Source organism: Myotis nattereri (assembly GCF_964212035.1).
Source record: "Myotis nattereri genome assembly, chromosome: 6".
Lineage (NCBI taxonomy): Eukaryota > Metazoa > Chordata > Mammalia > Chiroptera > Vespertilionidae > Myotis > Myotis nattereri.
The window spans coordinates 98,767,221-98,782,727 of NC_138081.1; the positions used below are offsets into that span (position 1 = coordinate 98,767,221).

At 51.5% G+C, this 15,507-nt stretch overlaps 1 protein-coding gene across 1 annotated transcript in view; it reads right to left on the bottom strand.

Moving 5' to 3' along the window:
* The window catches only part of PDE10A (phosphodiesterase 10A), a gene marked incomplete at its 5' end in the record, with an annotated part of 120,422 nt that overhangs the window by 10,791 nt on the left and 94,124 nt on the right, over nt 1-15,507 (bottom strand). Inside the window, 4 exons of the mRNA XM_081094360.1 lie at nt 378-461; nt 6,801-6,943; nt 9,679-9,865; nt 12,036-12,128. Of these exons, the coding sequence (XP_080950486.1) occupies nt 378-461; nt 6,801-6,943; nt 9,679-9,865; nt 12,036-12,128 (507 nt within the window). The remainder of the gene's footprint in view (nt 1-377; nt 462-6,800; nt 6,944-9,678; nt 9,866-12,035; nt 12,129-15,507) is intronic.

Below are 15,507 nucleotides of genomic sequence, written 5' to 3' on the forward strand. Positions count from 1 at the left end.
AAGGTTGATACAAATGCATGCGTGCATTCCCAAGCACACTTCAAAGCAGTGTGCGATTATGTGGACGGGGAACTCCTACCTCTTCCAGTTAAACAGCCTAAGTTCGCTCCCCCACATTTTAATGGCCACCTGGTTCTGTCCATGGCTGTGAGCCGAGGGACAGAGAGCTCATAGCCGCTACGGGGAAAACGAGAGGGCTGCGGCTCTGTCCAAGTCTACTAGCCTTTCTAATGTTAAATCTTTAGAAAAGGCAATTTACATACAGCATGTGTTAATACTGCCCCGCCCCCGCCTGAAACTGACAGGGCGTCCAGGTAAGGGAGGGAGGGGCCATGTCACTCAACAGTCTGAAAAGGATGCTTCTGGGCCATTCGTACCAGGACGTCCCACAAGAACGATGGATCATGTAGACAAAAATCCCAGGCCACATGTTTTCAAAAGGACCGATGTCAAAGTGGAACCTGAAAAGAAACGCAGAGAAGGCTCGTTTGTTCCGACATCAGGACACACGCTAACGAGAAGAAGGCAGGGGAACTGCTGTCCACTGAGGACTGAGGGACACGGGTCAGCCGCTCTCCTGCCTCAGTCACGTCTCTGCTGGACGGAGAGGTTTCCAGAAGGAAACGCCACTCATGCCCTCAGGAACTTAGTGCAATATTTGCTTCACTGTCATTGCTTAACTTTCTCTCAAACAATCTGTAACAAGGGGATGCTGTGGTTACTATCAGAGCAATGAAAAAGTAAAAAAGTTCTATTATGAAAAATGCACATACATTACATAAGGGAGTAAAAAACCTTATAAAAATTTGTTTATCCTATCTCCTATTTAAAGCCACAAAACAATTTTCATAAATATAAACACACATCCAAAGTTTTTACCTATTTTTCATTTGCTAATTTGCTGACATTTAACCTAAATAAACACAGTGGTATATGGTATAGTATTTTAAAAAGATACATTGTCCTCTAGTCATAATATTCCTGACACCAAAGGTGTGAGTTTTCTGCACCGAGCAGTTCTCCAATCCTCTGCGGACACCCAGTGACGCTCCACAATGCACGTCAGTCCTGACACCACCTGGAATTAGCAGAGCCACAGGCCCCGTCCTCAGCCCACAGACTGCCCCTCACTTCACTTGACAACTGCAAGCCCGGGCCACTCCGACTTCTGGCCAACCAGCTACGAAGCCGAGGTTTGATGACGTGCGACAACAGCTCCCAGGCTCCGGGGAGCACTCTGCTTACTACTTGGGGTTCAGGAGGAAGGAAGCACATCAGGAAGAGCCAGGGGAAGGGAGGCACAGGCAAGCTGTGGGCAGGGGCACAGGCTCCATGCTCTCAGGCTCCCCCACTCCAGGATGTGATGCGCGCACGCGGACGACTCTCAAACCTTATTCAGGGTTTTCCTGGAGAGAGGCGTCACCCCCAGGCATGACTAAGTCACTGGCCTTTGATGATGACCTCATCCCCACCTCCTGCACCCCCAGAAGTCCTAATCACATGGCTTGCTCCTGACACCCAGACCTCACCCTCTAAGGCAGCGGTTCTCAACCTGTGAGTCGCGACCCCTTTGGGGTCAAACAACCTTTTCATAGGGGTCGCCTAAGACCATCGGAAAACACATATATAATTACATACTGTTTTTGTGATTAATCACTGTGCTTTAATTATGTTCAATTTGTAACAATGAAAATACATCCGGTATATCAGATATTTGCATTACGACTCATAACAGTAGCAACATTACAGTTATGAAGTAGCAACGAAAATAATGTTATGGCTGGGGGTCACCACAACATGAGGAACTGTATTAAAGGGTCCCGGCATTAGGAAGGTTGAGAACCACTGCTCTAAAGGTTCTTCCTTGGCATAAACCCTTGTACAGTTGAGTTTTATTATAAACTAGGAAAGACACCCCCTCACCTGTATCACAGGGTGTTAGGAGCTCCTGCCAGGAAACAACTAAAAGACCAAATGTATACATTTCTTAATATAGCACAACTAGAGGCCCGATGCACGGATTCATGCACCCGTGGGGTCCCTCGGACTGGCCTGCGGGGATTGGGCCAAAACCAGCTCTTCAAGATCCCCCGAGGGGTCCCAGATTGCGAGAGGGTAGTTCTTGGGTGATGCACCCAGAACCGGAAAGGAGGGAGTCCGATTCTGGGGTGCGTCACCCGAGGACCGCAGCTGCCAAGTCACCGCAGCTCAGCAGCTCCTGTGTTGAGCGTCTGCCCCCTGGTGGTTTAGTGCACGTTATAGCTACCAGTCAGATGGTCGCTTCGGCTTTTATATATACTAGTAGCCTAGTGCATGAAATTCGTGCACTGGGGTGGAGGGGGGGAAGGGGCCCCTCTGTCTGGCCTTCACCCTCTCCAATCTGAGACCCCTCAGGGAATGTCCAACTACCTGTTTGTGCCCACACTTTTAACAGATAACAGCTCCATTGTTGTTTCTTTCTTATGTTTAAAACCATTGGAATTAGTAGGTATTAAAAGTGTGTATACATTTTGGGGGGACACCCGGTATATCTCTAGTCAGCAGTGAAAGAAACCAACAGCAGATTTGGAACCCCCAGACAGGGAACCTCGCTCACTCCCCACGTCTCCCCACTTCACTTTCCACCTTCGTGGGCAGCAGGAGAATCAACGTTTTCTCTCATTAATTCGGAAAAGCACGTCCTGTCACCCGCTGCCCGGCAGGAGTGCACTAGGCCCCAAGCAAGCGAGGCTCAGTCAGGGCAGCCTTCGCTCATGGGTGCTGGCACCCAAAGTGCACATTCCTCCTCTACAGTCGCCCCGACTATCCCACTGTTTCACTGAGAGGAGAGAATTCCTCTCCGCCTCTGGGTTCTTGATTTTTAACGCTGACCGAAGGCACCTCAGCAAAGGGCCGCCCGTGCCCACCAGGTGTGTCTATCTGCACCTGCTCCTGCCTCAGCACCTGCATTAACCCCCCAGAGGTGATCTCGTAGCTGCACTGGCCTCCGTGGGAACAGGGCATCACCACTCCGCCCTCTCACTGTCATCTCACAGGCGCCCACCCTCAGCACCCAGAACACCCAGACACTCTCCAAAGGACGTGAGCGCATCAGAGGGGATGTGTGCACATCCTGTGGGGGTGTTAGGCATGCTGGGTTGATGGAAGTGCGGTGGAGAGGCAGGGGGAACTTGTGCACGCCTTGGTTTGCAACTATTGCAGGCGTGGGAGGGTGACAGTGTGCTGGAGGATGTTCGCACGCCAGGGGGGGATGTGCACACCAGCGGCCTCTGGCTTTGCAGATCCGCAAACCCCCATGGTGCGGCCAGGAGGATGTCAGTCTGGCCCGCCACGGTGGCTGTCCCTGCGATCCTGCACCTTCTGGGCCAGGAGGCGGATCTTGCGCAGCCACTCCTGGGCACTGATGGCCTGCAGGCGCTACTTCAGCTCAGCCTGCAGGCTCCGCTTGGCGCACTCACAGCTGTCACCACCACCATGTGGAGAGTACAGGCTGCCCTCCGCCAGCCTGCCTCCCCTGTCCAGAGGCTCTCTGCTCTGCTCACCTGCCCAGAGTGACTGGGGATGGGCGGAAGCCAGGCGTCCTGCCCTGCCCAACCCCAGCCGATCCGCCCCTGTGCGAGGTGCTGCCCCGCCCGGAAGGGTCACGGATCCAGGTCCCCGGGACCGCGGACAGCTTCAAACACTGCCGCCCCGCCCGCCAAGACATGGATCCGGGTCCCAGACCGCGGACAGCCTCAAGCACTGCCCCCTGCCCGGCAGGGTCACAGATCTGGGTTCAGGGACCGCGGACAGCCCCCTGTGCTGCCCCCTGCCCAGCAGGGTCACATATCCGGATCCCGGACCGCAGACAGCCTTGCCCGCTGCCGCCCGCCTTCAGTATGCAAATTAGCCACCATCTTGTTGCTTCAGGGTGGGGGGCCCCACTGGGGTGCCTGGCCAGCCTGGATGAGGGGATGATGGCTGTTTGCAGCTGGTCATACCCCCTTTAGGGTGAGGGACTCCAGTGGGGTGCCTGGCCAGCCTAGATGAGGGGATGATGGCTGTTTGCAGCTGGTCACACCCCCTTCAGGGCGGGGGTCCCCACTGGGGTGCCTGGCCAGTCTGGGTGAGGGGCTGAGGGCCGTTTTCAGGCTGCCGGGTGACTGAAGCTCCCAACCTCTCCTTTTTTTCTTTTTTTTTTTTATTCTGGGATTTATTTACCTTCTATGGCTGTCACTGGAACTGAGAGCCGGCTTTAGCTCTGAGGCTCGGCTCCAGCTCTGAGACCTCGGCTGCTGAAAGCAGGTATCTGGGTTTGTTTGGGTTCTATAATTGTAACATTGTTTCGGTCCTGCTCGCTCCAGCTCTGATGGCTGAAAGCAGGTTTCTGAGGTTTGTTTAGGTTCTATAATTGCAACACAGTTGCTTAGAGTGCAAGTTCAGAGGCTGGCAGTGGCAGGCGGGGAACCTTGGCTTCCTCCTTCACTGGAGCATGCAAACCTCCTGTTCGCTTCAGCTGCCTGGCTGCCGGCCGCCATCTTGGCTGGAAGTTAATTTGCATATCTCGCTGATTAGCCAATGGGAAGGGTAGCGAAGTTACGGCTAATTACCATGTTTCTCTATTATTAGATAGGACTAGAGGCCCAGTGCACAAATATTTGTGCACTCGGGGGGGAGGAGGGGGACCCTCAGCACGGCCTGTGCCCTCTCGCAGTCTGGGACCCCTCGGGGGTGACCACCTGCTGGCTTAGGCCCGCTCCCCGGGGGACTGGGCCTAAGCTGGCAATCAGACATCCCTCTGGCAGCCCAGAAGCCCTCAGGGGATGTCCACTTGCCAGCGGGGAGCAGGCCTAAACTGCAGTCAGACATCCTTAACACTGCTGAGGAGGCAGGAGAGGCTCCCACCACCACCGCTGTACTGGCAGCCATCAGCCTGGCTTGTGGCTGAGCAGAGCTCCCCCTGTGGGAGCACACTGACCACCAGAGGGCAGCTCCTGCATTGAGCGTCTGCCCCCTGGTGGTCAGTGTGTGTCATAGTGACCAGTCATTCCCAGTCCTTCTGCTGTTAGGGTCAGTTTGCATATTACCCTTTTACTATATAGGATAGAGGCCTGGTGCACGGGTGGGGGCTGGCTGGTTTGCCCTGAAGGGTGTCCCGGATCAGGGTGGGGGTCCCTCTTGGGTGCCTGGCCAGCCTGGGTGAGGGGATGATGGCTGTTTTCAGCTGGTCACACCCCCTTCAAGGTGGGGGTCCCCACTGGGGTGCCTGGCCAGTCTGGGTGAGGGGCTGAGGGCCGTTTTCAGGCTGGCAGGTGACTGAAGCTCCCAACCTCTCCTTTTTTTCTTTTTTTATTCTGGGATTTATTTACCTTCTATGGCTGTCACTGGAACTGAGAGCCGGCTTTAGCTCTGAGGCTCAGCTCCAGCTCTGAGACCTCAGCTGCTGAAAGCAGATATCTGGTTTGTTTGGGTTCTATAATTGAAACTCTGTTGCAGCTCCAGCTCAGCCGGCTGGCTGAAAGCATGGGGTTTGTTTAGCTTCTATATTTGAAACATTGTTTCTTAGACTGCAGCTCAGAGGCCGGCAGCGGCAGGCGGGGAACCTTGGCTTCCTCCTTCACTGGAGCAAGCAAGCCTCCTGTTCGGCTCAGCTGCCTGGCTGCCGGCCGCCATCTTGGTTGGCAGTTAATTTGCATATCGCCCTGATTAGCCAATGGGAAGGGTAGCAAAGTTACAGTTAATTACCATGTTTCTCTAGTGTTAGATAGGACTAGAGGCCAGATGCATAAAATTTGTGCAAGGGCTCAGACCTGGGAGCTGCAGCGGCTGCCTTGTCTCTCGCAGCCCAGATTTCATCCGGAAGGTCATTCGGCTATCCGGTCTAATTAGCATATTATGCTTTTATTATTATAGATAGATGCATACTATTATACCATTAAAAGATAAACTAAGGCATAGTTGACATTTTATGAGCTGATCTGAGCCAACATCAATTCAACCAGCAGTGCCAGCCCCAAGGTGGTGAGAAGGGCTGCATCCAGGGATGGGAGACCAGAGAGAAGAGGCAGTAGAGAGAGGCGCTCACTGATTGGCTGCAGCAGAGGGAGGCGCTCACTTTGATTGGCTGCAGCAGAGAGAGGCGCTCACTGATTGGCTGCAGCAGAGGGAGGCGCTCACTGATTGGCGGCAGGTGAAGTTTCACACTGGCTCTTTGGGGAAGGGCTGTCCCTATGTTTCCACCTGGTCCCTAGGCCACCAGGGCAGTGAGGCCGCCCCATCCCAGGGCCTCCTTGTTTAATTAACTTAACACCACTATCTGCCCAATCATAAGGCAACTATCAGCTCTGGGTCACCTCTGGGAAGTTTCTATGCCGTGAAATAGTATTGGCTTGTACTTACAATGGGTGTACAAATTACCAGAGGTTCTACCACCAGCAATTGCATACATTGGCATATAGAGCATAGGACTGGAAAACAAATTGTGAAAGTTGAATTACTAGCTTCTCAAATTTGTAAATTTAAAATTATACAGAAAACTTAGAATCTGATATTACATACCATTTAAATATTAAATATTATATAGTGTAAACTGTACAAAAGCCTACAGAGAACAGCTAATTTTTAGGTTAACTCATTTCAAAATTGCGTTCAGTTTTGTTTTTAAATATGAGACCCGACAAGTTGTACCCCGAGACCTGGAATCCCCTCGGAAGGGAGAAAGGGCAGCTGCACCTGCACTGAGCCGTCTGTGACCCAAATTCTCTGACCCGTTTCCCTTCCAGGTGGACCAAGCCAAGCCCGTGTGCCGGGCGGGAACTCACAGCTCCACCTCCTTGCAGAGGCGCCCGGGCAGCGTGAAGCGCATGAGGCCCTGCCACTCCTCGGCCGTGCAGATGCTGTGGTAGGACAGCTTCTCCATGGTCACGCGGTAGATGCACTCCGAGTGGCGGATCCGGTGGTACATCTGCAGGCAGACAGGAAGGGAATGTGGCGTCATCGCAGCTCAGGGTCTGGTGTGGAGGCATCGGCACAGCGCCTGGCACCACCACCCCTGAACCTGTTTCTACTCCACCGCCGCCAACACTGGAGAGCCCCACCCATGCGACCTGGCGGCACAATGCAGACGACCACGTGTGTTTGGAAAGACTGAGTAACCCTGGGACAGCTGTCCTTTTGTTGCTCTGCTGTGAATCCTCACCCAAGGATATTTTTCCATTAACTTTTTAGAGAGAGTGAAAGAGAAAAGGAAAGACAGAGAGAAATATTGGTGTGAGAGAAATACATCGATTGGTTGCCTCCTGCACACGCCCCAACCAGGGCTCGGGAAGGAGCCTGAATCTTTACAGAAGCGAAGGGTTACAGCTGTGGGCAGTGGAAGAGTCTGTTCTTGTGTTCTGACTCATCACTGCACTATCATCCACACCGACAACTGCACCCTGGCTTCTGCCCGCCCTGTATCATCAGACAGGTTCAGGCCAAGGAAACAACGGTAAACGTCTGTCTTCAAAGTGCTCTCTTCAGGTCGGGAGTTTGCTGGGAAAGCAATTATTTTCTTGTTCAGTGTTAATGCCGCTTGCTGTGTGGCCGTGAGTGAACTAAAGCTTCCGTGTCCACTTTCCTCAGCTCCTTTGGAGTCAATTTCAGAGAAACGACTTCGAAGACACACTCCCTGCTTCCATCTTCTAATGAGTGAGAGCAATGCTCCCGGTCCCTTAAACACAAAAGGGAACCAGAAGTAGGCACACGAGCGATGCTGCATCTCGGGGCCGTCGGAGAGCAAGGCTCCGGGACGACAGGGAGACGGCTGGACTAGAGCTGCCAACGTGCAATCAGAGAAACAGAAAGAGAAATGCACGCAGAGGCTTCTGGGTAAACTCTCTGCTGAAACAATGAGACAAGGGGGCAAGTCCCAGTGGAGAAACCTCCATCGAGCGGCCACCATCACGGGAATGGGAGGTGCCTGCCTGCAGGTGCGGGAGCACATCACTCTGTGATAATCCATCACGCTCCTCAAAGTGGACTACATGCTTCACAGCCCCGGCCTGCAGGACGAAGGCGGGGACGGGTCGATGAACGGAGACAGGACAGGCCCGAGTCAGCTCCACACTCAGCACCTGTTAGGGGCGGAATGTGTTCCCACAATTCAGACATTGAAACCCTAGCCCTTCGAATGTGATCGCGTTTACAGACTGGGTCTTTAAAGAAGTAATTAAGGCAAAATGAGCTCAACAGGGCAGCCCTAACCCAATACAACTAGAGTCCTTATAAGGAGAGGAGATTGCAAACAGACAGGAACCGCAGAAGGACCAGGTGAAGACACGGGGAGGGGCATGAAGATGTTGTATTAGAACAAACTTTGGTGGGTCATAGAAATATGTGCAGAGAGAAGAGAATGATGCTGACTTTCCAATCACTGGAGTTTGCCATTGTTTTTTTAAATGGGCTGTATAGGTATCAAGTTGCTACAGCACTTAGATTCCACTGGATTCATTTAAAAAGGTAAAAATCAATACTCAGAATATACTGGAAATTACACTCTCTGCAACTCTGAAGATAAAGAAATGTAAGGTGTCACTGTTTTTATTTATGGGTGATAGATAGAATCTAAAGCGAAAAGATAGCTGATATCCTGTTTCTTTCTGATGAGCCATGCAACACTCAATGTCCCCCAGGAGAGGGCGCCCTGGCGCCACAAAGGAAGCTGGGTGCCCTCAGGAAGGCGCTCTGAGCTGCAGTTCCCTCCAGTCCCTGAAGTACTGTTTTCCCCCCATTTTTGGTCCTAGTTCTGGTTAAGCCGTTTCCATTAGTTACAAAATTAATCCTGTGGGACGTGGTTCGCTTTCCAAAAAGGCAATTTCTCTAAATTATTAAAGTGGTAACTCCCATTTCTACTGATTGCACTTTATCAAAAAGTTAATAAAATGTTCCCTAACTTCGAAATCCCAGTCCTGTCACGAAAGGAATCTTAGAGTTTATAACAGACTAAATGTTCAACTCATTGAAAATGGAAAAGATGGTAAATTCAACTTTAAAGGGAGACTTCACAGGGTGGGCAAGCAGGCAGGACAGGTGAGCTCTGCTCCCGGGCACCACCGTCCGCACGTCCGCATGTCCTCAGGGCCCCGCTCCGCATGAGCCCGCAGAGGCCTGTGGTGACAGGCAGTGGGCTCCGAGAGCGCCTCCTCATTCGTCCCAGTGGACACTGAGACACAGACCTTAGGCTTGAACATTTCACCTCGCTGAACTTCTCTTCCCCCCAATATATTTGTATTGATTTCAGAGAGGAAGGGAGAGGGAGAGACAGAAACATCAGAGACGAGAGACAATCACTGCGAATCATCCATCGGCTGCTCCTGCGCGCCCCCCACTGGGGCTGAGCCTGCAACCCGGGCACGTGCCCTTGACCGGAAGCAAACCCAGGAGCCTCAGTCCTCAGGCCGTCGCTCTACCCACTGAGCCAAACTGGCTAGGGCAACTTCGTTTTTTTAAAAAACAGATTCACACCTTGAAATAAATGCAAAATATTAGATGTTTTCCTCCAAGGCATGGCTTTTTCTAAATTCGAGCCACCAGGAATTAGTGTTTTTGATTTAATGAAGAAAACTTAAATGGAAAAAAACACACCCCTTACACCACTTTACTGCCATTGTTTAAAGTTACTACTGAGTAGTGAGAAAGGTATTTAAAAGCATCACTCACGTTGGCACAGTGCAAGGCTAACGCACAGAAGACGGCAAACATCTTGAAGTTGTTCTCGTCCGTTTTGGAGAAGGCGCTGCCGCTGATCTTGTTCACCATCTGCACCACGCCGATCACGCTGCCACGGCTCACGATGGGCATGCACAGGATGTTGCGTGTGGTGTAGCCCGTGTACAGGTCCACCTCCCTGGGGGGGGAGGGGGACAACCACACACACACACACACACGCACACACGCGTGCACGCGCGCGCACACACACACACAAAACAGAAGGTAAACAACTTATTCTACCATAAACCTCAACTCCGCTTTGCAAATTACATGCTTCTATTACAAATACCTCTAATGGAGCCGTTAGCTTCCAAATTCAAGGACCATATGGCATTTGAAAGTGCTCTACTTAAACCTTTTCAAAGAACATTCTAACCGGTTTGTTCTTTTGTTCTCAAGAGCTTTTCAGAACAGGACCAGAGGCCTTCGGCTTATTGCTCCGTTTTCAGGACCCAGCATTACTGGGACAACACAAACTGTTGATCCAGAGAAAACTAGAATCAATGTGGTGAGAGCATGTGCCTTTGGCCTTGGCTGCATTATGAGGTGAACTTGCTTTGCAAACATACATGGGTGTGCAGAGCGGGCCCGCACCAGCCCTCCCGTCTGCACACGGAACTCTCGTGGACTAGACCACACCACTCCCTAAGGCACTGCCCGGCTCCCAGCAGAGACGCCGTGGCTGGCGAAGCCCAAAGCACTGCTCTGACTCTCAGGATAAGCCTGCCGACTTGGAAGTCGAGGAAATACTCTTTGAAAGTCAGACTCCGTTCCACAGAGGCAGCCGTGAAACTAGGCAACTAGTGGGGTGGGATCTGTGTGCCTGGCTCCTCCCACTGAGGCCAGTGTTTCTGAGACACGGCCACGGGGCTGCGTGGAGCAGGGTCCCGCCCTCTGATCACTGAGTAGGATTCTATGGTCCGGATGTGTCACCGTTTATGGACCCATTCACCAGCTCACGGGCATGACTAACGGCTGACGGCCGGTGTGTGGCGAGTGTGAACAAGGCCGCGATGAAGATTGGCTTCCGCCTCTTCGTGGACAGGGGTTATGGTTTTTCTTGGCGACACCGGAGCAGAGCTGACCGAGGACAGTCAGCACCTGCTTGTCTTTACAAGAACCACAGACTGCTTTCCGAGCGCTGTCCCATCACACGTCCCATCCGCAATGCGGGAGCGGCCCGTCCCTCACCCCTGCCAGCCCTCGCTAATGTTGACCTTAAAAATCTTAGCCATTCACGTCGGTGTGTAGTGGGATCTCACCCTCAATTAAGTTCATGTTCCCTCACCTCAAACAGGCTGCGTTCACTGGCCGTTCACAGAGCTTGTGTTGTGAGGTGTCTGCTGAAATCTGTGCCTATTTCTCAAATAGAGTTTGCGCTTTTCTGAAAAAGCATACATTCAGCATACTCCTTATTGATAAAACACATCACTAGAATAGATACAATCTGTGTTTATGTACGAGCTGTGTATGTTTGACATTAATCAAAAAATACCTGATAGAACTTCCTATTGTTTATTTCGTTTCAGTGTCTCTTAAAATAAACTGAATGCTTGATTTAACTGAACACTCTGGTCAAAATATCTGAACTATTACTCCCTAATAATCATAGCATCAATCTTAAGACTCAATTTCTAGAGGTTTATTAAATTTATTATTACATGATTCAGTTTCTAGTTCTCCGAAGAAACACAAAACAGAACAAAACCAAACCCTCTCCGCCCTCCTGCTCCGACCCTCACAGCTTCTGACAGAAGCAGCAGCCGTGCCCGTGCCCACTCCGCGAGTCAGGCAAAGCGGACAGACATGTATAAACATTTCCTCTAAACTTGAAATAAAAACAGAACCACAAGATAGGCATCATCGTACCATTTTAAAGAGGAGGAAACTAAAGCTCAGAGATGAAGTCACTTACCAGGTCACCCTAGAGCTGTAAGTGACAGGACAGTCACCCTAAAGTGGGCCCTTACGACCAGGTGCTATCGGAGTGCGCTTGGGACAAAGTGATGGCGCCACAGAAACAAGCAGCTTTCTAACTGCACACTTTTGCTTTTTGTTGCTTTTATAGTATTTTAAACCCCGTTAGCTGGGTATCGCTAATGGTCTGGTGCCCATCATTGTGAAGTATCTGAAAGCACTGACTCCTGATAACAGGGTCGCTGCAAAGAGTTCCAGAGCTGAGAGGAAAGGACAGACTGTGATGGGGTGTGAGCTTGGGCTGCACAGCAGTCTCAGCCCAGGGGCCTCAGCCCAGGGGTCTCAGCAGGAGGGCAAAAGCCAAGGGGGACAAGAGCTGCTTGCTGCACCTGTTGAAGCGCGGGTCTGCGTAGGCATCCGGGATGTTCAGCACCTCCCCCGTCCGCGCTACCTGGCCAGCAATCCCTTTCTCAATGGAAAACCTGCAAACACAGGAGAGAGGAGCACGCTCGTTAAACAGAGGCTGTCCCCACTCTGAACCCGTTAACTGCCACCAAACACTGAACAGAACAGCACTTTAAATGCTTGGGTTCACTTTACATTCACACATTTTAAATCATATTATTATTATAAAATGTGCAAAGGTAAAGCAGAAAAACATTGCACAGTAATCACTTGAGACCTTAATTTAAGATATAATTCAAAATATATGAACTTATACTGAACCACAAATTGAAATTGAAAAATTAATTAGCATTCTCCTGCAATGACCAATAGCAAGCCTTCGTATTGACAACGTACACTATAATTTACAATACACTTCAACCTACATCTTCTGTGTTAATTCTCACTGTGGTGGGAACTGAGGCCCATTTGGGTTCAGTAATTTGCTAAAATTTGCAACATATCAATGGTACAAGGAAAGCAAGAACACAGCTCTATAGCAGTGCACATCCTACCACATATATAACCAGAATTACAAGTCATGGCTGATTTCTGAGAGAGGACATAGGACTGGAATGCTAAGGCATTTGCAATACAGCACTCTATAAAAATAATACACTTTAAAACTCCTACTGTTTTTATTTCTCTAATTTGTTGAGTTTAAAAATAGTCAAAATGCAAGCATTGTCTATAATTATGTTTTGATATTTAATATCAACATTTTCTATTATAAACACATTCGGGGTCCGGTGCACAAAAATCTGTGCACTCTTGGGGGGGGGGGTCCTTCAGCCCAGCCCGTGCCCTCTCACAGTCTGGGACCCCTCAGGGAATGACCACCTGCTGCCTTAGGCCCGCTCCCCGGGGGTTTGGGCCTAAGCTGGCAGTCAGACATCCCTCTGGCAGCCAGGCAGCCCTCGGGGGATGTCCACTTGCCAGTGGGGAGCAGGCCTAAGCTGCAGTCGGACATCCTTAGCGCTGCTGAGGAGGCAGGAGAGTCTCCCACCACCACCGCTGTACCGGCAGCCATCAGCCTGGCTTGTGGCTGAGCAGAGCTCCCCCTGTGGGAGCACACTGACCACCAGAGGGCAGCTCCTGCATTGAGCGTCTGCCCCCTGGTGGTCAGTGTGTGTCATAGTGACCAGTGATTCCCAGTGGCTCTGCTGTTAGGGTCAATTTGCATATTACCCTTTCATTATATAGGAGGATTCTCTCATATACAGTTTTCTGATACAATATTATCATCAGTCATGCAGTTATTTTGAAATGTTGTTAACAAAGATGTCTGCAATCCACAATCTTGTCGCACTGCTATGGCTAGACAGAACTTTCATACTAGTTTCCACATTATAAAAGATAATCATCCTATATAATAAAAGGTTAATATGCAAATAGACTGAAAGGCAGAACAACCGAACTGAACAACCAGTTGCATCACATGTGCTGACCACGAGGGGGTCATGTGGAACAAGGCAGGTGTCAGCCATGGAGGGATGGTGGAGCAGGTGAGCAGGGGCCCCAGACCAAGGCAGGGTGCCGATTGCTGTCATCGGGATGAGCCTCTGGTGGTTACTAAAAATTTTTGTTCCCACACACTGGGGTCCTGCCCGGCACTTGCACCGGCTGCTGGCACCAGAGTCACTGCTTGCACCCACTGCTCGCACCCACTGCTGGCGATGGCCCTGCTTGCACCTGCAGCCTGCGCTGGAGCCACTGCTCGCACCACTGCCGGCACCTGGCGCCAGTCCCAATCGCTTGGCGCCGTCAGCAGGTTTAAGCGGCGACTGCTGGTCCCAATCACCCCTGAAGGCTTCTCCACCTCCCCTTGCTCCAGAGGGGTGATAAGGGCAGCAGCTGCCACTCACACCCGCTGAAAGCACTGGCCCTGCTTGCACCCACTGCTGGCGCCAGCCCCAATCCCTCTGCGCTGTCAGCAGGTGCAAGCGGGGCTGGTGCAGTCAGCACTTGGGAATGGCGGCGGTGGGAGCGGGGCTGCTGGCAGACAAGGGACTGGGGGCCGTGGCAGGAGGGGCTAAGTGGGGGCGCAGAGGATGGGCCAAGACCCGCCCCTGTGCCCACACAGCCTCGCAGCCCACAGCTCCTTTCAAGGTGCATGAATTTGTCCACTGGACCCCTAGTCCTATATAATAAAAGGCTAACATGAAAATTAACCTAATGGCAGAACTACCAGTTGCTATGACGTGCACTGGCCACCAGGGGGCAGATGCTCAATGCAGAAGCTGGCCTCTGATGGTCAGTGCACTCCCACAGGGGGAATGCTGCTCAGCCAGAAGCTGGGCTCACAGCTGGTGAGCGCAGCAGCGGGGGCAGGAGCCTCTCCCACCTCCACAGCAGTCAGGCATCCCCCGAGGGCTTCTGGACTAGGAGAGGGTGCAGGCCAGGCTGAGAGAACCCCCAGAGTGCACGAATTTCGTGCACTGGGCCTCTAGTTATTGAAATAAAGCTCCACCCTGATGACTGTCACTAAAAATATTCAAAAGAAAGTGGATATGACACTGATGACACTGAAAGGTGAGCCCAACGCTGCCTGAAACAAGGCTGCTTCAAGGTCATAGTTTTCCTGGGCTGTGACCCGCATGGCCATGGCAACGCTGACGCCCTGAGCAGGAGTCAGAATGCACTGTGGGATCTGCGAGGGATGGCTTGGTCAGGGTGGCCCGACTGTCCCTTTATTCCCACTTCAGGCGGCTGCCCTGCAAACACATCCCTGTCAACTGGCCCCTCACTGCTCCCAGCCCAGTGAACGCGGCTCCACAAGGGCCCGGCCTCAGCATGTGAGACACCAGCACTTCCGGGAGGGCAAGGACCTTCCGCAGGAGAAAGGACTCACCTACGACTAGATCCAGGCTGACTGACCCAAAAACAACCAGCCTCAATATCACAATTAAAAACCTCAATAGTGCCTGCCAGCCAGCCACACAAGTGGAATATAGGACTATCCCCTAGGGCAGTGATGGCGAACCTATAACATCTGTGTCAGAGGTGACACACGAACTCATTTTCTTGGTTGATTTTTCTCTGTTAAATGGCATTTAAATATATAAAATAAATATCAAAAATACAAGTCTTTGTTTTACTATGGTTGCAAATATCCAAAAATTTCTGTATGTGACACGGCACCAGAGTTAAGTTAGGGTTTTTCAAAACGCTGACACGCCAAGCTCAAAAGGTTCGCCATCACTGCCCTAGGGCCTGGAGCAGGACTGCCCACTGGGGGGAAGTGGGTGAGTGCCTGCAGGATCACACGGTCCCCTTCACACCTGGTTAGCACCCCCATGGGACAGACTATGGCCAAAGGAACAGCGATTCCTAGTGAACAACAACACTGCTTTCCTGGATGCTGTGACCACCAAAGCGTTTAGAGGGGTATGTGGAAAGCCGTTAGACAAAGCACAT